At 41.9% G+C, this 21100-nt stretch overlaps 1 protein-coding gene across 4 annotated transcripts in view; it reads right to left on the bottom strand.

Moving 5' to 3' along the window:
- Nucleotides 1-21100, bottom strand: part of ARFGEF2 (ADP ribosylation factor guanine nucleotide exchange factor 2) — an 84270-nt gene that overhangs the window by 39078 nt on the left and 24092 nt on the right. For all 4 annotated transcript variants that reach the window (XM_032461330.1, XM_032461331.1, XM_006174994.3 and 1 more), the window contains 12 exons: nt 14280-14348; nt 12487-12638; nt 10026-10156; nt 8538-8772; nt 7811-7910; nt 6917-7056; nt 6043-6151; nt 5178-5361; nt 3396-3507; nt 2670-2875; nt 604-688; nt 328-499 (listed from right to left, as the gene is read on the bottom strand). In XM_032461330.1, coding sequence (XP_032317221.1) covers nt 328-499; nt 604-688; nt 2670-2875; nt 3396-3507; nt 5178-5361; nt 6043-6151; nt 6917-7056; nt 7811-7910; nt 8538-8772; nt 10026-10156; nt 12487-12638; nt 14280-14348 — 1695 coding nt within the window. The remainder of the gene's footprint in view (nt 1-327; nt 500-603; nt 689-2669; nt 2876-3395; nt 3508-5177; nt 5362-6042; nt 6152-6916; nt 7057-7810; nt 7911-8537; nt 8773-10025; nt 10157-12486; nt 12639-14279; nt 14349-21100) is intronic.

The raw sequence follows: 21100 nt of genomic DNA, 5'->3' as shown, positions 1-21100 counted from the left end.
CCGACAGCTTCACGGGGGCCTGAACTAAGAATTCTGATCAAAGTTGGCACAATCACCACTGGTATTAAAGCAAAGTTTTAAGGAATCTTTTGGGGGAATAATTTAGCTCTCAGATTATTTTAAATTCCCTCTTGTAACTAACTGCAAAATTAGCAAGAAGATAAGTGATGTTATGAGAGAGCCAACATAATCACAGTAACTAATGTAATCACATTTCTTATTCGGATAGCTAGATATGCAAACTAAATTCATTTTCAGGGAACTTAATTATGCATTCTGATACTCAAAAACTGGAATTAACAGAAATAATCTGCCATTAGACCTTACTCTGCTTAGTAGATTTGGCTGCAATTGTATGTTCTTTTGTTTCTTTCATTGCAATTTTCTTGCCTTCGATCTCTTCATAGATGCTTGAGAGATATTCTTCAGGTAGATCTTTACTATCATTGATACCTCGATTCATTTTAATATATTGCTCTTTTGTCATTTTATTTTTTACCTGAAATTAAAACAAAATTAATAAACCATTTAGAAGACATCCAATGGTCCAAATAAAGCTACTTACTTAGCCATTACAGTATATAAATCATTAAAATATTTTACCTGGGGGCTGTGCAGGTCTGTAGTCAGCATAATAATCGAATATGCTAGGACATATGCAGTGTCCGCACTAGCAAACAGTGTTTGCCTGAAAAAAGAAAAAAAGGTTCCAGACGTAAGAACACGCATGAGGCTGGGAAGGTCCAGGGCGACAGGAGACAAGCGTCACTAAAGCAGGCCCACTGCTCCATGTGATGCCAAACGATCTAGAGTTTTCATGATTCCATCTCCGAGTGATAAAGAATGACCCAGAGTACAGAAAAAGCTAACTAAGAATACACGTCAGATTTGGACTTCTTTGAATCAAGCAGTTTTAAGTCAAATTTTTAAGAAGATCCTTATGGAGCCTCCGGGGCTGGGACTAGGGTGAGGCATGCAAGGCTCCCCTGCCCCCAGGTGTCGACCCTGCAGTGCTTGACCCTGAGTGTGAGGCCCCTTACAGTCTGTACCTTCAGCATGTCACTTGCCTCACTTTGGTCCTATTCCTGAGAGCATCCACTTTGTGCCAGGCACCAGGTAGAAAGACGACTAAAACTCCCATCCAGTTATTAGCTATTTAAAGTTTACATTATCCACTATAATATTTAACAGCAGAAATATATAGGAAAATATTTATGTTGTTTTAATAAACAATACACTGGTGAAGTCCTATGGCAAGAAAAGACAAAAACTTGTAGATGCACAGCTTTGTGATATATGAGGCTGAAGAAAAACTCGTCTATCCAAACTGCCCCCCAGAGGAAAAGGAGAAGCTCTGAAGAAAGTAAAGGTTGCATTCTGACGTGAGATTTAACTGGGTCACATATTTACTGATTAAGGGACACAGACCAAGGTCTCTGGGTCCACACAAGAGATATGTTTAAAGTAAATCACATCTGATTCTGCTTTCACAGCGTGTTCTAGTATCCATTTGGTTAAAGTGACCAGATGCTGCCTTTGCTGACCATGGCATCTCATGGGGACAGCTCGCTGTGCACTTGGAGGACTGGGACCAAGAATTATGAAAACCAAGTTGACCTGAGAGGCAAAACTGTTATCATAATGTTTCCACTGAAAAATCTCCACATCACGTTCATAGTATATTCAGACATTCTTTTTTTCTCCTTCAGTTTATTTACTTATTTATTTAAAACTGAAATACAGTCGGTTTACAAGGTTGTGTTAATTGCTGGTGTAGAACATAGTGATTCAGATATATATATACACACACACATATATATTCCTTTTTATATTCTTTTTCATTATAGGCTACTACAAAGTATTAAATACAGTTCCCTGTGCTGTACAGCAGGACCTTGCTGTTTATCTACTTTACAAACAGTCTTACCTTCAGGGGAAAGAGCATGAGCTTTTGAGTTAGACAAATTCATGTTCAATCCTTGCTCTGCTACTTACTAGCTGATTAATTTTCGGACAGGTTGCTCAATTTCTCAGAGCCTGTTTCCTCACCTATAAAACAGGGATGCTACTCCCAGGCTTACTGTTAATTAAATGAAATGCACGTAAAACTCACAGCACGGCTGACACACAGGAAGTGTTTATAAAGGTCAGCTCTCTTTTCAATTTCCACTTCCTATGAAAACATGAACACATCAAAAAAAGACTCCAAGATGAAATCATATACTTAAGTAGGCTTTATAAGATAGACAGGCATTTCTGTAACCTGCTCGTCAGTATATAATCAAAGGAAAACTAAAATCCTTGAGATCTACCCCGTATATTAAGTCAGGGAGTTGCTCTTGATTAAGGAAGAGGTGACTGAGTACCTCTTCTCAACTCATAAAATTGCTCTTTTGTCATACTTAATAGCATGGGCTCTAGCTGTGTGGTCTTAGGCAACTTACTTAGCTTCTCTGGTCCTCAATCTCCTGTAGAAGGGCACACAAACAGTTGCTGGGAGATCTTATGTGAGATAATTCCTTAGCACAGTGACTGGCACATAGTCAACAGAACCTTTAATAGCTTGATATGGATTTAGAAAGACTAAACTCAACCCCTAACCACATTAAGATTGGTGCTATGAGGGAAACAAAACAATGGCACAGAAGGGACTTAAACACGGTGCTCACCCCTGGTTGCACTCTATGTATCTTGCAGCAAACTTCTCCATTAACCGATCAATCTTCTGGGCTTCCCCAGGTAGGCGGAAACCTTCTAGAAATGTCCGCAGGGCTGAGACAAACTCCTTTTCACAGAAGTCAAGTTGGTCCACGTAGGCATACATCACCTCCTTGTTGAACTTCATGCTTTCTCCCAGAAAATCACCTACTTGGGTCTGAAACATACACACTCATTCACATCTACAAACTGTCAAATATGAACGCCCAGTTAAAGATGCTTTGGTCAAATGCGGGAAGCAGAATGCCCCAGCTCTAAACACCCAGAACAGGCTGAATCTCTGGGTCTGCCCACCCACCCAACCACTCCAGGTTCAATCTGTCCTGCCATGAAGGATGAGGAGGAGGCAAAAGAGACTAAAAAATGGAAGAATGATGGGGTACACTAAGGAGGGAGGTCAGTTGCAGATGGGCACCCATAACAATTTCTAGCATTCAAGGGACACTTTAAGCTCTGACACTGTCCCTCCAAATACACAACTACCTGTCTGGAGCTTAGTTTATTCCCTTTAAAGAGCTTTCTGCAAGACTGGCCAAAGGGATGAGTAGGACCTTCCTAAGCAGCGGTGATGACAACAGTCGCTGCACTGAGGGTTGGCCAATCTCTACGTTAAAACCATCAAGGTCTCAGAATCACATGACAGAAGCCGCATGCAAGCGCCCAACCCCCAGTCTTACAGAATCAAGGCGCTCCTCCTGGTGCAGGAATTGGGCGATGTCTTCAACTGACGTTCCCAGCATGCCCTGCTCCTGGAGATACTGGATCCCTCTCTTGGGTTTCTTGTTGAAACTGTTTCAAGAAGAGACAGAACACAGGTTGCTTATTTCAAAATCTGGAGGATGGAAAAAGCTGGGGTTGGGGCAAACTGTAATAACACCATGAACAAGTTGTCACTTATCAGCTAGGAAGGTCCTGTGTGTCCTGGCAGCTTTTCTTAGTTTCACCTTTAAGTTCTGACCTAGCTGTTCAGAATCTGCTGGCTGTCACCCAGTATCCATTCTCCTCTTCTCCAACACTAATAAAACCTAGATGCTTAGCTGGACACACAACTACCTGGGGTAAAAACTACATTTCCCTGCTTCCCTGAAACAAAGCATGGCCATGTGCCAAAGTTCCAGACACTGAGATATGGGCAGAAGAGGTGTGGGTACTTCTAGGAAGGACTTTTAACAAAGCTGACTTGGCTGAGAAGTATGTACTTTTTGTTCTGTCTCCTTCCCCAGAATACACGTGTGATGACTGGAGTACTGCAGTCACAGTAAATCATGAGGCAATAGTGAAGATGAAAATTGTATTCAGGATGGCGAAGCAGGAAGATAAAAGGAGCCTGGATCTCTGACGTCCATAAGAGCCACAGTACCAGCCCTAGACTGTCCACTCTGGGATTTAATGGTGCTTAAGTACTGTTATTACTGTGGCAAGGGCTGAGGGGAAAGGATATGAATATGGTGCAGGGACAGAGACAAACTCACGACCTGTTTAGATGACGCTGGTTACAGGAGGCCTCTCTGAGATGTTTGCCAAGCCTAAAGGATGAAAAAGACCCAAGAATATTCCAAGCAGAGGGTGCAGTGGCAAAAAGACCCTGGGGTGTTCAAGGGACTGCAAGGCACTGTGTGACTCAGGAGTACTGGAAGGAGATGAGGTCAGTGAGGGAGGCTGGAAACTGGATTAGGGTGTGGTGAGGAATTGGGAAACCTGGAATGATTTAGGCAGGGGAGTGATAAGATCTAGTTTCAGTTTTTAAAAGATTATTTTAGCTGCTGTGGGAGAACAGACTGGGGGGATGCTGGGATAGTGAGAGTGGAAATGAGATCAACCCTTTAATAAATAAGTATTGTAACATCAACCTTTAAAATAAATTGAGTTTATTAAGTCAACGGAGCTTTCAAAAGTTGGACAGGATGTAAGATTGTGTGTTTATTTATTTTTGTGTGTAAAAGACTGGAAAGAAACATTAAGATTTACCAGTGATTGCAATGATGATGATGTGGCTATATGGGAGAGTGCCTTTACTTTTCAACAATGTAGAGCTGAAGTATTATAATGGCTACAAATTACTTTCAAATGATCCAGGGGGAGGGGGAAACATACACAGATTAACACTAATATGGCAAAAGTTAATTTTTCTGTATGTTGAAATTTTTCATAATAAATAGAAAAAAATGTTACTAATAGTGATTTTCTCTAGGTAGTAATTTTATAAGTGATTTTTAACATTCTTGCTTTATACTTTTCTGTATTTTCTAAACTGGTTTAATTTTTTTAATTAGGAAAATTTTTTTTTAAAGACCGGGCATCAACCACACAAAGCTATTAAATTTCTCTCACACCCTCCTTCACTCACTCACAGCCTGGCTTGATCAGGCCCGGCTCTAGTCTTTTGTAACAGGCATTTAGTCCTGAGGAGTCAGTGCAAGGTTCCCAAGAGATTCAGCTAGATCAACAGCCACACTCACAGCTCAATGCCATGTTCAATTATCTCCTTTTGTTGCTTGATGACCTCAAACTGCTCTGGATCATCCTGGACGGTTGTCTGAGTTCCCGAGGATACTGTGGACTCCATGGATGTCACGCTGCTCCGTCTTGCCATGTCAAGGCCTTTCCCGTCCCCCATTTCCTGATCTGTGGGCCTCTCCTGACCTGTGATGACATAAAAGCAAAGGAAACCAAATAAGCAGATGGGACACAGACAGGGATGAGCTGAGGTCTGGCTCTGCAGTTCCCTTTCCCAGGCCTCTAACACTAATATTGTTCTGTATGGATCACGAACACCCTGATGTAACTCCGTTACTTCACTTAACAACTTACTTGTTTGTGGGACTTGATAAGATAATGCAAAAATCCACAGGAAAGAATAAAAGTGCAAAAACAGTCAAGACGCTTAAGGAACAGTGAGCAGGAGGACCTGTCCTAGCAGGAACTGAAACTCACTGCAGAACTCCAGGCGTATGAAAAGCACGGCGCTGGTGTAAGGACAGACAAATCAACGGAGCAGGACAGAAAATTCAGAAAAGGATTTATGCACACAGGGGATGCGGTATATATCACAAAGATGTGCTTCAGATCAGTGAGGGAAGCAGAGACTACTAAAGAAATATGTTGGGATAACTGGCTCTTCACTGGGAAAATGAAATTACAGCACAAATCACACTGTTCCCCCCACAAATTCCAGATGGATTAAATAACGGCACCCTTAACATACTTCAGGTTTTTCGCAAACTAAAGTTCTGCTAATTCTAAGACAGCTCTACCAAGACAGCTTGTCCCAACAGCCGTGAGTAGCCCACGGGGAAGGGAGTGGGGACGGCAGTGCTCCCTCACCGAGGCTGGTCTGGTGGTTGGGGTTCACATACAGGTCTTTGCTCCACTCCACCATGCACTTGAGGATGGACACGAGGCACTCCAGGCCTTTCTTCCTCAGACTGAGCTCCTAAATGACAAAGTGACACGGCACAGAGACTTAGCTGATGAATTAAGTGCAGACACATACAGGGCACCGGGAACCCTGGGAGGACATGAGCTGATCTCTGACATTCAGTGCTATTAAGTACAAAATCCAAGGGAAAGGTAACAGGTGACAGAAATATTGAGGGCTCATTACAAATACCCTGACCATCTTTAAAGCTGTTCATTACAAACACCCTAGCCGCAAAACTACGGGATGTGTGCTTTCCTAAAATGAAGAGTGTTATTTGGATTTTTAAAAGGAAGTTCACATTCATTGCCATATAATTTTTTTAAAAAAACCTCTTAAAATGCCCCCTTTTAAAAAATCTAACAATGAGGCAATTTAATAAGAGGCAATCTCCTTTGCAGCTACTGGAGCCTGGGATCCTGTTTCCACACGATCTGCGGGAAGGTGACTGGGAGTGTGCTCACTCCCTACAGGTCTCAGGCTCCACGGTCACCTTCTCCAGGAGACTACTCAGTGACCCCATTTAAAATGGCAACAACCTCAGCTCCAACACCCTCTCTCTGTTATCCCTGCTTTATTGCCCTCTGCAGCTGACTTCTCCACTGCCTGCTGTTACGTGTCGGGACTGTAACAATCGTGCACATGTGCATACGTGTCTGGGTTCTGTTCTCTGCTGGGCCTCCAACCCCAGGGGCAGTGCTGGGCACATGGTGGTGCTCGATAAATGTTTATTGAAATGAATGAACTTTAAATATGAGTGAGTGTTCTCAGTGTTTTTACCTGCAGAGGTGTCATTCCCAGCTCGTGTCCACTTCTTCCCTGAGCGATTTTGGATAAATCATTTACGAGGCGCTCAAAAATGTTAGCAGCATTTAAATCACAGTCGTAGTTGACATAAATATCTACAACACACTGGGCATCTTAGAAAATAACACACGGATGTTAGAAATTCTGATGGGACACAGATAGTAGTTATGTTTTCTTATTAAATGAGATTCTCTTGTCAAAAACTTTTCCCAGTGAATTACTAACTCAGCTTGGACACACCTCACTAGGAAAATGTACGGCGGGAGTACTGGGGGCATGGGAAGCCCTCTTTCCAGGCCTGCCCTGGCACTAACTGAAATCTCCAGCGGTACATTCCACCTTCGCACGGCTCACTCTCATCAAAAAAGGGAGAGCCAGGGCCCCATCCACCTCTTAAAGTTGTGTAACTTTTATGAAGTTACATTTGATGACAGATGCTCGGTTTACAGACACACAACTGTATAGTGAAAGGGAATCCAAATTTACCTTAGCATCCAGTCAAGGCCTGGCAGCACCAATACCTGGGACCCTGTGACTTATAAACCATGTTCAGCTTGTAGGGAGGGTGACAAGTATCCTGGTCTTTCAGGATTAGGGAGTTTCCAAGGACATGGGACTTTCCATGCAAAACCCAGAAAGTCCCAGGCAAACCAATCTTGGTCACCTTCTAAAGGAGGAGAACTGGGGGGGGGGGGCGGGGGCTGGTCGTTTGGCTAGCATTAGCCTTTAAGGTTAAGAATTTTCTCAGCACTTCATTAAAACTCTAAAAGAAGGAGTTAAAGGTCTTAATCTGGACTTGGGAGAATGAAAGCATCAAAAGTGTTTCTGGGCAAGTCAAATGGACGAGCCCCCACAGGGCGGACACACCTGCACAGATCCTCGTCAGGGTCTGAATGACCATCCACCGGTGCTCAAAGGAACTCGTTGACGTCTCTAAAATGTTCAGGAAAATCTCTTTGAAAAAGACCTATATGATAAGGAAAGGCCAAAGGAGGACACTCATTAATAGACAGTTTAAATTAGGGCTCAAAAACCCCAAAATCTTTGAAGAACAGGCAGAGCCCCTGAGTGAAGCAGCCTGGGCAGGGGGAAGAGGGGCGCAGACAGGCTGCGGAACAGCCCTGGAACCCGGCCTCATGCGGGAACAGCTAATCGGGTCAGACCACGGAGAACTGAGAGCAGGGCTCTATTCGAGGGAGCAACTGCTCCTGAGAAACCACCGGGAACTGTCATGTGAAAGGCAGGATTGGTGTTACAGTTTTTTGAGAAAAATCAGAATTTTGCATTTTTGTGGAGAATCTGGTTTTTCAACTTGGAAGCTAATTCAAGTTATTTCAAACAATTTATAGGCCAAACAAACACGTCTGGGGGACTGAGCCCAATACCCAGACCATACAGTTTAAACCTCTGGTTCAAATGGACGGCACACAAGATTTAGGGGCAGTAACTTTGTATAGAAACGTATTCTCTCACTCAAAAAGCTCTTCTCTGGGGTGCCAGCAAGTACTGATTCCTGGTGACTATGCTGCCAGCGGTTAACTCATCATGTAAAAGCATCATCAAATTAAAAAAAAAATCAGTTTGGAGTCTGTACCTCTATCTGCATCTTCAAGTGCATTTTAAAGTTTGAAAGAAGAGTAAGAAAAATGGCAAGAGAGAGCTCAAAGACATCAGGCACTGAAGAGACGCCATTCTTGGACAGCGCCACGCAGAGATATTGCTTGATTGCATTGATGAACATCTCGTGCGTCCTGAAGACCGGGCCGGCGTTCTGCAGCACGGAGAGCAGGAGCTGCAGAGAAACCACCTTGGAGCGCAGCTCGTGGGATCTGGCAGAGAACAGGAAAAACCATGACAGTGCTAAAAGAGAAAATTTTAAGAAGGGTGTTTCTTGAGAAGGTCGCACTCCTCTATCCGTGAGCAGGACTTTCTGAGAAGCCGGGGAGTTAAGAACTGGTGACAGGACCTAAATGTCAAGAGAATGAGGGCGGATGGCATGAGGTGGGTTCTCACAGAACCTGCAGGCCTTTCAAAACGAGGGCTGCCGATTCCCATTACTTCCCTCTCCCTGTCATAAAGCAGAGAAGACAGCAGGGGTAAGAAAGTGCAAACTGATTCTGGGAAGCTGGTTCTGCCACTAAACTAACAGAACCAACTACTTTATGTCAGTCATGAGAGACTAAAACATCTGTCCCGCTCCACCTTCAGAGACAACGGAAACAGTGCTCTCCCTCCACCTGCCTCATGCTCCCCACCCTGGCCACGGGGATGGAGAGAAAGGGACACTTCCAAGAGCCCTTTCCCTAATGATCATCACAGTCTCAACAGAAGAGTGAAGATTATTACTAGTGAGTAGTAGTAGTAGTAATAATAATAATAATAATAATAATAATAATAATAATAATAATAATAATAATAATAATAGTGACTATAAAACTCTATAAAAGTGCAAGCTCCCCCCACCTCGAGATGTCATTCTATCTTTTTATGTAATTGATCCTATAAGGTGATTTTCCATATTCCCATTTTTCAGGTGAGGTTTGGTAACTCATACGGTCATGGAGCCACTGCTCAAATGAGCCAGGGCTGAATGCAGCTCACCATGGCTCCAGAACTTCTGCTTCGACACTCCACAGCACTACCACCCTTGTGGTCGTTCCTTCACTCTAAAGGTCCGGCCTTCCTGGGTTGAATGTGGGGCTTAAATCTGTATCCATGAAGCAAAGTTTCCAACCAGGGCAGGAAACTGAGGTTTGTATGCATCCTGACAGGGGACTTTCCGATCACGAGATTAAGTTCATTAGTCAGTAAAAAGAGGGTGAATATTCACTATAACAATTTTTTTTTTTTAGCATATAAACCAAGGAAAGCAAAACTGGGCACAGTAATCTTGGTTGATGGGGACACAGAGACAATTCATGATGAAAAGACTAGGGACCTGCAAGTCTGAAAGGTTGTAAAACCATCCTATGGATTTCTGCATTCGCACCAACCAGGGGACAAGGCATGGGGTTTCTTGGAACCCTAGAGAGTCTCCTGGATCATCTGGGTTATAGATGGCCAAGAACTGCTGTCTGCTCACTTTGGATCCGGGGGACCTTCACCAAGGGGTTTCATGGACAGCTTGCAAAGGGAGCGAAACACCAGGAAGGCATCCTTCTGCAGAATGTGAGAGAACCTCACTGCCACGTGATGTCCTTGTGCATCTGATTCCTAAGATTAGAACAAAGACGAGAAAAATCAAAAGGTCCAAACAAAAGAATAACTCTTTTCAAAAATAAGAAATGTAATTATCTCATGAAAATTTACATTATGCATTCAGTGGGGGAAGTGACGGTTATGGGGGAGGAGACAATATGTCAAAACAGAAGCTTAGGGGGAGTCATTACAGCAATTCTCAAGCCTCGTTCCTTGTACTTCAAACAGTGGTTGTAGATGGTTTAAAATGATAAATGAGGGAAGGTTAAACCACAAAAAAAAAACCCTGAAACAAATAGAGGTAACTGTCTATACTAGCTTGCGTAAAAAAGGTATTCCTAAGAATACTATTGCAGGAAAAATGGGGGAAAAATGATAGATGTTTTAAAATAAACTTCTTTAAGTTAGCTACATTTAAAACATTTTTAAATAAATATTTGTAATACGACAAGGATGAATATCTTGAAAAAGTTCTCATAATTCATTAAGGGAATACAGAAACTCTACTCCCAAACGAAAAACAGGCAAAAACCATGAGTGAGCAATTCACCAAGAAATGCAAATGACAGCTAAACCTAAATAACCTTACTACTAATTATTAAGGCAGGCTCTTTCTCCCACTAGATCCGCAAAGATCTGAATGCAATTGTCCAGTTTTAATGAGGGAATGGGAAAAGGAATGCCGAGAGCTTCCAGGTAGTAGAAATTCAAGCACTGCCTTCCTGGCAGGCTAATTTGATGTTAAGGAACAAAAGCCTTAAAGCTTCCAACTCTTGACCCAGCAGTACCACTTGGAGGAATTTTTCGTAAAGAAAGAATTAAGGACGGGCACGAGATTTATCTGTAAGGATGTTCACTGTAGAACTGCCTCCTGTGATTAAACTGAAATAACCCCAAAACCTAACAGAGAATTGGTTAAATAGATTATGGTAATCTATGATAGAATTTCACATGATTATTAAAAAAATTAGCTAGACGTATATATCTAGACAGATACACAGCACTGATGTGAAAAGATGTCCATAAAACAGTGTTGAGCGAACAAAGCAAACTGCAGCCTAGTATGTAAGACACAAGTCCCTCGGACGGATTTAAGTACATCCCTAAATAAGTGCATCCTTAATGGGGATGATACAACTCCAAGACGACTGCTAGGGACTGGATGTCTGTGTCCCTCCCAGATTCATATGTTGAAATCTAATCCCTACTGTGATGGTACTTGGAGGTGGTTAGGTCATGAGGTTGGCGCCCTCATGAATAGGACCAGTGTCCTTATTAAAGAGGCCCCAGAGAGCTCCCTCGCCGCTTCTGCCACGTGAGGACAGAGCAGGAAGCCAGGTGTCTATGAACCAGGAACAGGCTCTCAGCAGACACTGAAACTGCTGGTACCTTGACCTTAGACTTCTCAGCCCCAGAACTGTGACAAATGCGTTTCTGTTGTTTACGATTCACCCGGTCTACGGCATTCTGTTATAGCAGCCTAAACAGACTAAGACAGGGGCAAAAATTGGTTCCTGGCAGCGGGTATGTGGAAAAAAAATCTTATTCTTTTTAGGTATAAAGCACAGATATACATACAGTACATAAACAGCTACCTAGGTTATCAGTGGCTTTAAAGTTTTGTGAACGGGGGTGGTGATTAGGAAAAAGAAATACATAAAAAAGCTCCTGTGTGTGTGTGTGGTGGGGGGATAATTTAAAAGGTAGAGAAACACTGGTGAAAAGGTGTAGAGAGAGAGTGGGTTCAGATGGGATGTTAATATCATATTTTGTTCTGTTTTGATTGTTTATATTTTCAAGACAACAAAGCTGTTTAAAAAAAAATAACGTAGCAGACATGGGGGCCTGAAAGGATGTTCATAATATACGTTAAGTTGAAAAAGCAGGTTATAAAACAGCATGTATGTTGTATTATTACATTTAAGTGGTAAATAAATAAGAGAGGGAGAGAAAAATCTAGATGGATAAAGGTGAGATGTTACCGAGGAGTTACCTCTGGGTCAGAAGATTAGGGATGAGTTTTATCTCCTTATCTTTCCTTCTCAATATTTTCTTATTTTTCTATAATGAATGTGTACCATTTTGGGAGAAAAGAATAAGGGCAGGAGATATATAAGTTTTAAACAGTCTGAATAAACAGGGTTTAACAACAATGTTATATACCACCCACCATCAGCGTGTTTCAAGAACGGAACCAACTAACACAGACTATCAGGCCGGGACGGTGTGACAAAATTACTGAACAGGGCCTGCTGGTTTTCCCTCACTTCTTCTGATAGAGATTTAATTCTGCATTTTCTAAAAAAGCAAATCGAAATGCATCTGATAGAGGATCACCAACATACCAGATTATCCGCCGACGACAGGGACTGCCTGTCATCTGCTATCCCATTGGTCTGTGAGTTTTCATCAGCTGCTGGGGGAACAGCACGTTCCTGGCACTCCAGTTCGCCCAGGACCCTCTCCGGCTCTGTCAGACCATGCTTTTGTGCTGCTTCTTAAAATACAATGCAAAAGTCATCACCAAGTTAGTACTTACCCTATAAGCTGGCCTGAGACCAGGAAGAACTAGCAACTGCTTTTCCCCCTTCCCTGCACCACTGCCTTGTGACTGACATAATTTTGAAAAAGGTTTGGCCAAAGCAGTGCTTTGGCTTTGCATGTCTACTACCCACAGCCCCACTCCCAGGTGCCTTTGTTCATATTGTGGACCAGGTCAGTGATGCTTCCAGAATTGTGCAATACAGCAGCCCTGCGTACCCCTACCTACTTTCAAAGAAGATTAGAAATAACTAAACATAAAAAGCACAGATTTTTTTTTAAAGGGCTCTTAATATAGGGGTTAAAGAACAAGAGTTATGTAAATGAAAAGAATCTGACAGTTATGATAGAAAACCTTAGTCACTGGGGAAAAAATATAGGCTTGAGCTTCCTAGCAGCCATGTGGAAAAGGAAAAGACAAAGAATTAAATTAAATAAAGAAAGCCTATCTGATGATTAGCAGAACAGCTGAGCTGTATGAGGAATCTACCACGTGGATCTTTATACATACAAGGGACACCAAACAACTTAGTAAGCACAATCTTCCATAACAGTTTTCGAGGCAGACATTCATTTGACAAATATTTATTAGGTGCCTATTACGTGCCAAGCTCGGTGCTAGGGGCTGAGGGATACTGCAGGGAACAAGACAGGCAAGTATTCATTACATGAGGACTTCTTATGAGGGCCCCAGAAAAAAAAATCTGAGTATGAAATAAAATTATTCTATTTTAAAGACATTTTTACAGAGTTAAACAAATAATGAAATTTATGTATATAGCTTGGTGGTACCTTAAATTAACAAAAAGATAGGGCTGAGAGCAGTGGGTCAAATTTCTCTGACCTGATCCTCAGTAAGAAACACATTTTAAAAATTATGACCCAGTATACATGTGCACATATAAATACATCATTGAAACACACATTTCACAAAACAATGCTTAACATTACTATATGCAATGCCTTCAGTTTGTATTTTATTTTCATTTTATTCTCTTTCATTTAAAATATGTTGATTGCAACCACTAATTTATCAATTTCTGATCCCATTAATAGTTTTTTGGCACTGGAGCTGAGTGTTCAACACATAAGCACTGACCTGAGATTTTGGGTAAAAACAAACAAACAAACAAAATCATCTAGTAGACATTTTGAGCTCTACAAGTTTAAATCCAGTGAAGCCACACCAAAAACTGAGGGAGTTATGAACAAAGTCCAACAAAACAAACAAAGCTTCCCTGTGCTTCTGATACCTGCTGACATGGGACCTGTCTCCTGGACACATCAATGGCTGGCCATGGAAATTCACCACCTCAGGGCTCACTGCCCACTCCTAGAAAAACCTGGATGATACGGAAACAGTCCTCTGTGTCTCCATGTGGAGAACTCAACCCTAACACTGTCAGACTGTGTTTCTTGAACCCAAACCGAGTGGGAATAAAATCCATCACTAACAAGTAATTTCTGAATTACATATGAAAGATGGACAGACTCAGTTCCCATGAGCTCCCTGGAGGACACTCCTCCACTAAAACGTCTGGCTGAGGACTTTTGTGGAGGAATGAGTAGGAGGAAAGGCTGGGTTCTTGGTTCTTACCTTTAACAGCAGATGTGACCACATCTTCTAAGATCTCCTTCACCACCTCCTGGGCTCCATCTTCGGTCCCTACACACAAACACCAAATACAAATGCGAACACATACACGTGGGCATTTCCAGGGAAAACAAAGGAAGATGGAGAAGGAGATTAAGTCAACGTTCTCTAGAGTCACATTTCAGAAGGCAAGGGTGCAAAGAAGCACTCTCCAAAGCCAAATCTGATCATGCCCTGCAAACTCTGCAAACTCGTGGGCAGCATCTGCTATGACTCTGTCTTCCCTTTGTGGAACACTCAGACCCTCTTCCTTCCTGAGTCACAGCTGCTCAGCCCAGGGCCCTCTCCACCACCCCCGGGTTGGAGGCAGGAGCTGGATTTTATCCAGTCATGGTTTCTGGCAGAACAAAAGTGAAGCTTTGTCTCGCCCCTTCCCCTCGAGTTCCAGAGCCTTGGTAAATAACGTGCCTTCTGCTGCTTCATTTTCCCACACTGTAAACCCAAAACTTAGCGTGAGATTTCTAATGTGACAGTTGAGAATTTACTAAATTTTAAATTGAATTGTTCTGTAAAATGTTAACTGTTTAAGTGGAAGAGATTCAGTACCAGGTTTTTTTGCTTGTTTGTTTTTTGTTTTTGTAGAAAACTAGTTCTAGGAGAACTAGCAAACAGCACTTGACTAGATTTTTAGAAGTAAACATCACTGATTTATAAAACATCATGGACAAAAAGGCCATCATGTTAAATAAACAAAACCAAAATAACCCTTTAAGCTCTTCTTTAATGAGTATTTTCAATCAAGCCACTATTTTTATGGGTTCTGTGCTTGGTCCTCTAGGTCCTAGAGAAGCAGCATGAAATATTTTCATTTACATTGAGCACTTAACCCACCATAACTATTTAGTTATTCCCTGCCCCCACCCCCAGCTTTACTGAGGTCTAACTGACAAATAAAACCATCGTAACTATTTTTATGAGTAAGCAAATTTACATGAAAAATACTGATGTTATATGCTTTTCTTAGAAGGCAAAAAACTACTTGAATGGAAGTTAGAAAAGCCTGCAGCCACAGTCAAAATCTTCTAAACCTGTCTCTTCTTCCAAATGAGATGATTTAGTCGAGATCAGTGTCACCCATGCTTTAGTCACTCTTATACAACTTTTCGAATTTCTGCCATGTTCGTGCACCACTTACTTTATTACATATATATATTTAACAAAGCTCTTTACCTCGTCTTAAGCAATAATTAATGTTTACAAAACCACAGGTTTCATATGCCAATTATATTTTCTGAATGCATGCTAAAACAAATGTGTAACTATTCAAATAAAAACCATTCACCTACGAGTCTTCTAAAATCATCCCGTCCAAACCACGATCTGGTAAACACGTAACTAGATATTTCCAAGCTCCTTTCCAATTCCAACATTCTTTGATGCTATGATTTAACAGAATTATGACAACAGTTTCTAATCTCTGTTATACATTCCAAAGTCCCTTGTACACATTCAACACCCAAGAAGTATCAGCTTTATGAATACATTTTATCAGAGTTGCTGCAGGCTTGGTGAGTTAGATCAGAGGCTGTAAAGCGGTGGCCGCTGGGTACACCTGGTCTGCAGGTATGCACTGTTTAGTCTACACACGCTTCTCCCGCCCGCAAACTTCAGTGAGGTATAACTGGCAAGACTTTTATATATCTATATATCTAAGGTGTATAACTTGATGATTTGATATATGTATACATTATAAAATAATCACTACAAAAAGCCAATTAGCACATCCGTTGCCTCACAGTTTTATATTTTTCCTTTTCCTCTTTTTTTTTTTTTTTTGGTGGTGAGAACACTTAAGATCTACATTCAGCACATTTCAAGTACCCAGCATAGTACTGTTAACTATGGTCGCACTGTTGTACACTGGCTCTCCAGAACTTACTCATCTTGCATAACTGAAACTTTGTACCCCTGACAAACATCTTCCCATTTCCCCAACCACCATTCTCACTCTGTCTCTAAGAATCTGACTACTCGAGGTACACCTCATGTAAGTGGAATCATGCAGTACTTGTCTTTTTTGTAACTGGCTTCTTTCACTTAGCATAATGCCCTCCAGGTCCATTCATGTTGTTACAAATGGCAGGATTTCCTTCTTTTTAAAGGCTGAATAATATTCCATTGTGCGTGCGTGTGTGTGTGTGTGTGTGTGTGTGTGTGTGTGTGTGTGTATAAAACACATTTTCTTTACCCATTCATCATTTTGACAGATGCTTAGGCTGTTTCCATATCTTGGCTATTGTGAGTAGCACTGAAACGAACATGGGGAGGTTTAGATTCTCTCTTCAAGACCCTGATTTCATTCCCTTTGGCTATATATTCAAAAATAGGATTGCTGGATCATAAAGTAGATCTACTTTTAATTTTTTGAGGAACCTCGTACTGTTTTCTGTAACAGCTGCACCAATTTACATTCCTACCAACAGGGTACAAGGGTTCTCTTTTCTCTCCATCCTTAACAACTCATCTTTCTGACAACAGTCATCCTAATAGGAGCGAGGTGGTATCTCATCATGGTTCTCATTTCTATTTTCCTGATTATTAGTGAAGCTGAGCACCGTTTTAATTGTCTCCTGGCTATTTGTATGGCTTCTTTTGAGAACTGTCTATTCAGGTCCTTTACTCAGTTTTCAATGGGGTTATTTACTTATTTTTTGCTATCGAGTTGTATGAGTTTCTGAGCTATTTTGGATGTTATCCCCTTATCAGAGGTACAGTTTGCAAGTATTTTCTCCCAGTCCACAGGTTGCATTTTCTCTCTGTTGTTTCCTCTGCTGTGCCGATGCACTGCTTTCTAAAACTTCTGAATTAGCTGTGAGCATCTTTTTGATGAACGATCTTTGTTCTAAACAGTGATATATTCCAAATACCTGTATCAGTGCTAAACACAGGCAGTCCATTTGTTGACTGAATGGAGTGAGTGCATCTTATGAGCCCACATACCCCCAACCCTCATGGTCCCTATTTCACCAGACAGAAAACAGAGACACGGGAAAGCCCATCTCAGATTCCTTAGCATGTAACTCCCATCCTCAGGGTCACCTTATGGTTCCTTTATGTTGCCATTTTGTTCCAGGCAGGAAGAAGGAGAAGGGGGTAGGAACAGGGCTCTCAGCTGAGTCACACCCCTTAGTAAGGAGCCTTCCTGGAAGCCTGTGCCATCCCCAGTTACTTAGGCTGGCCGCTCATCGGCTAGAACTTGGTCTCATGGCCACCTTTCTACTAGGAAAGTCAGGAAATACAGGCAGGCAAGGACTAACAAGTGTTGGTGAGAATATGGGGAAAAAGGAACCCTTGTACACTGTTGGTGGGAATGTAAATTGGTGCAGTCGCTATGGAAAACAGCACGGAGGTCCCTCAAAAAATTAGTAATAGATCTACCATATGCTCCAGCAGCCCCACTCCTGAGTATTCATCTGAAGAAAACAAAAACACTAATTAGAAAAGACACATGCACCCCAATGTTCATTGCAGCATTATTCACAATAGTCAAGATATGGAAGCAACTCAAGTGCCCATCAACAGATGAATGGATAAAGAAGGTATGTTGCATGCGTGCACGCGCGCGTGCACACACACACGCACAGAGGAATACCACTCGGCCATAAAAAGGAAATTTTGCCATTTGTGATAACATGGATGGACCTAGAGGGTATTATGCCAGTGAAGTAAGTCAGAGAAAGACAAATATTGCATGTTTTCATTTATATGTGGAAAATAAAAATAAAACAAATGAACAAATATAGCAAAACAGAAACAGACTCACAGATTCAGAAAATTAGCCATTACTAGAAGGGAGGAAAGGGGTTTGGGCAAGATAGGTAAAGGGGATTAAAAGGTACAAATTACCAGTTATAAAATAAAATAAGTAAGTCACAGGGACACAAAGTACAGCACAGAAAATACAGTCAATAATATTGTGATAATTTTGTATGGTGCATAATCTATAAAAATATCAAATCACTACGTTGTACTCCTGAAACCAATTATAAGATTGTAAGTCAACAATACTTCAGTTAAAAAAAATAACAACCAATCAATCAAAGATCTTTATCCTCAAGGTGCTTATACTCTAGCTGGGATAATAACTAAATAAATAATACTCTCTGCCATGGTGCTAGGGAAAAAGCAAAGGGGCAGAAGGGAGACCTGGAGTTGGAAAGGACAAGTGTGAGCACGTGATAACAATAAAATATGACATACTCCAGTTTCCTAAAAACTACGGTTTGGTTATGTCCAGCATCCAAGCATTTGGTCGTATGTAAGAAAACTAAAGGGAAAAAGCAGGGCACAAAGCTGTTTGTTGTCACATTCTGGCCACACACCAGTATGGTTCCTCAACAGTAAGAAATACATTGGGCAACTCATTGTCCCCAAATAAATGTACATTACACAGCTAATAAAAATACTGTAAAGCAATGAGTTGAAAAGCCTCCCTATAAAGCAGACTGTGTCAAAAACAAGTCAGAAAGAAGGGGGACCTGTGGGTACATTTTGTTTTTATAAAGTGTTAGTCTGAGACTTATTTTTTTGTCAACAAAAATAATAAAATTCCTAAAACAGAGGATTGGTGTTGCTAACATGGGCAACAGGCTCATGTTATGCTGCTGCCTTGTTCCTGCCACCCTCGTATCTGACTACCATATGAAATATCTAATTTTTCTCTAAACTAGCTCATTTTTTTAAGCTGAAACTAATCTTAAAGGTAGTATCAGCAAATACTTATAGAGCCCTGAGTGCCAGACACTGTTATTAATTCTCACAAACCTGTAAGTACAAGTGGTATTCTCATTTTAAAGATGAAGAAATTGAGGCTCAGAGAGGTTAAAGATTTTGCTCATGGTCACACAGCTACCGAGTGGTGGAGTCATGATCTGAACTGAGGGTGTCGGATCAGAACCTCCACAACTGACTGAGGGAAGACGCATGTTCTCTAGTTCATAATATTTAAGAGTTGGGTTGTTTTTCCCTTAAAGAATGGGATGCAAGAAGAAAAAAGGCAGCTAAAAAATCCGTGAACACATAGGTAACTGTGCACCTACAACAGCTACTTATTGGCTCTATAAATGTGAAAATGCTAAAGTCTAATGTTGGGAGTTAAAAAGTCAGGATCTTCAAAATGAACTCAAAAGAAACTGGGAAGTGACTGTTCGTGGGTACAAGGTTTCTTTTGGGTGTGATAAAACTGTCCTAAAATTGATTGTGGTGATTGCTGTGCAACGCTGTGAAGATACTAAGAACTGAACTGTATATTTTAAATGGGTCACTTTAGGCAGTGTGGATTGTATTTCAATAAAGCTTTTTTTTTTTTTTTTTTAAGAAATTGACAAGAAGAGCTGGGCCATCAGAAGGGGTATGAATGGAAAACAGGGTGTGGTCTCCAGGGAAGGTTTCAGGCCAGGCCCCAAAATTCACATAAGGTACCAAGGCGCAGGCTCAAAATCTCATTTTGTGAGTTTACAAAGAGCGATCTGATCCACTTCTTGGACAGGTTGATAAGACTGACAAATTGTTGATTTATCAATTTGGGATGAAAAACTGCTAAGGGGAAAAAGATGCTCTGGTCTGTCAGTGAATTGTCATCTACACGAATTTCACTGGGAGGCAACTTATCCCAAGAAGGCCAGGGGACGGTTCCCAGTGAAACAGGACAATGTGTGTGGAGTGCCCAGTTAGCCAGCACCATGCCTGGCACAGTGACTGGCTAGTCTGGGGTGGCCACGTGATGGCGATTCCTACACGATGGAGCCCGCAGGAGAGCTGGACGTGCTGTCTGTCACTGAGGCTCCAGAGCCCAGCCTCTCGCCTGGACTCAGACCCAGGACCCTGTGTCCCCTGGGCCGGCACCTCCACCACCTGCCTCTCAGGCTGTCTTCCTCCCAGGCTTCCCAGGCTCCTCAACCCATCCTCCTGAAGGACTCATTCTTTCTTAAGGGCCACATCTGGAGAACTGGAAGCTGGTCACTTTTTTTAATGGTGACAGTGCACCTCCATTCTGACCTACCATTTGTAGGTTTGCGATTTGATTCTTAGAAACAATCTGATTCCCACATCCTGGGAGAAGCGTCACGGAGGGCACCAAGTACTGGCAACAAAATCCACAGCAATATACTAAGTGTAGAGCATTCTATCTTGGAGCAGAATTTTAAGTTACTGTGTTTCTGCAAAGCTGCATTCTAGAAATTAATTTTTCCCCCACTCATTTAAAAAAAATATATATTTACTGAGTGTCTGCCATGGGTGCTAGAAACCATTCCGGGTGTTGGGAACGTAACGCTGAACAGGGTGGCCTAGGTCTTGGATTGGGAACAAGTAAACACAAAACTCTTGAGTGATTCCAGGTAGTGATTAAGTGCTATGAAGAAAATAAAAGAGGATGATGGGACAGAAGTGATGGGGAGCTTCAGAGTTAGACCCAAGAGACCTGAAGATAGAGGAGAACGGGAAAAGGACAGTACATGCAAAGGCACCAAGAGCAAGCAGGGCACTTTCAAGAACCAGAAACACCGCTGCGCATCACACAGCAAACAAGGGAAAGGAAGGGTAAGAAGGGGACAGAGAGATGGGCAGGGGCCAGGCCACACAGGGTCCTGGAAGCCCTGGGGACGGGGCGGGCGTAGGTTTCACTCTGAGTGGGACAGGATGGGAAATTATCAAAGGGGTTAAGTAGAGGAGGGTAGTGATTTAATTCATGCTTTTAAGAGATCACTTTGGCTGCCAGGTATAAAAGGGACTGTAGTCGAAGCACTTTAATGCAGCTCAGAGAG

This window comes from Camelus ferus, chromosome 19, assembly GCF_009834535.1.
Source record: "Camelus ferus isolate YT-003-E chromosome 19, BCGSAC_Cfer_1.0, whole genome shotgun sequence".
NCBI lineage: Eukaryota > Metazoa > Chordata > Mammalia > Artiodactyla > Camelidae > Camelus > Camelus ferus.
Note: the sequence above shows the minus strand (reverse complement) of the source record. Positions and strands in the feature narration are given on the sequence as shown.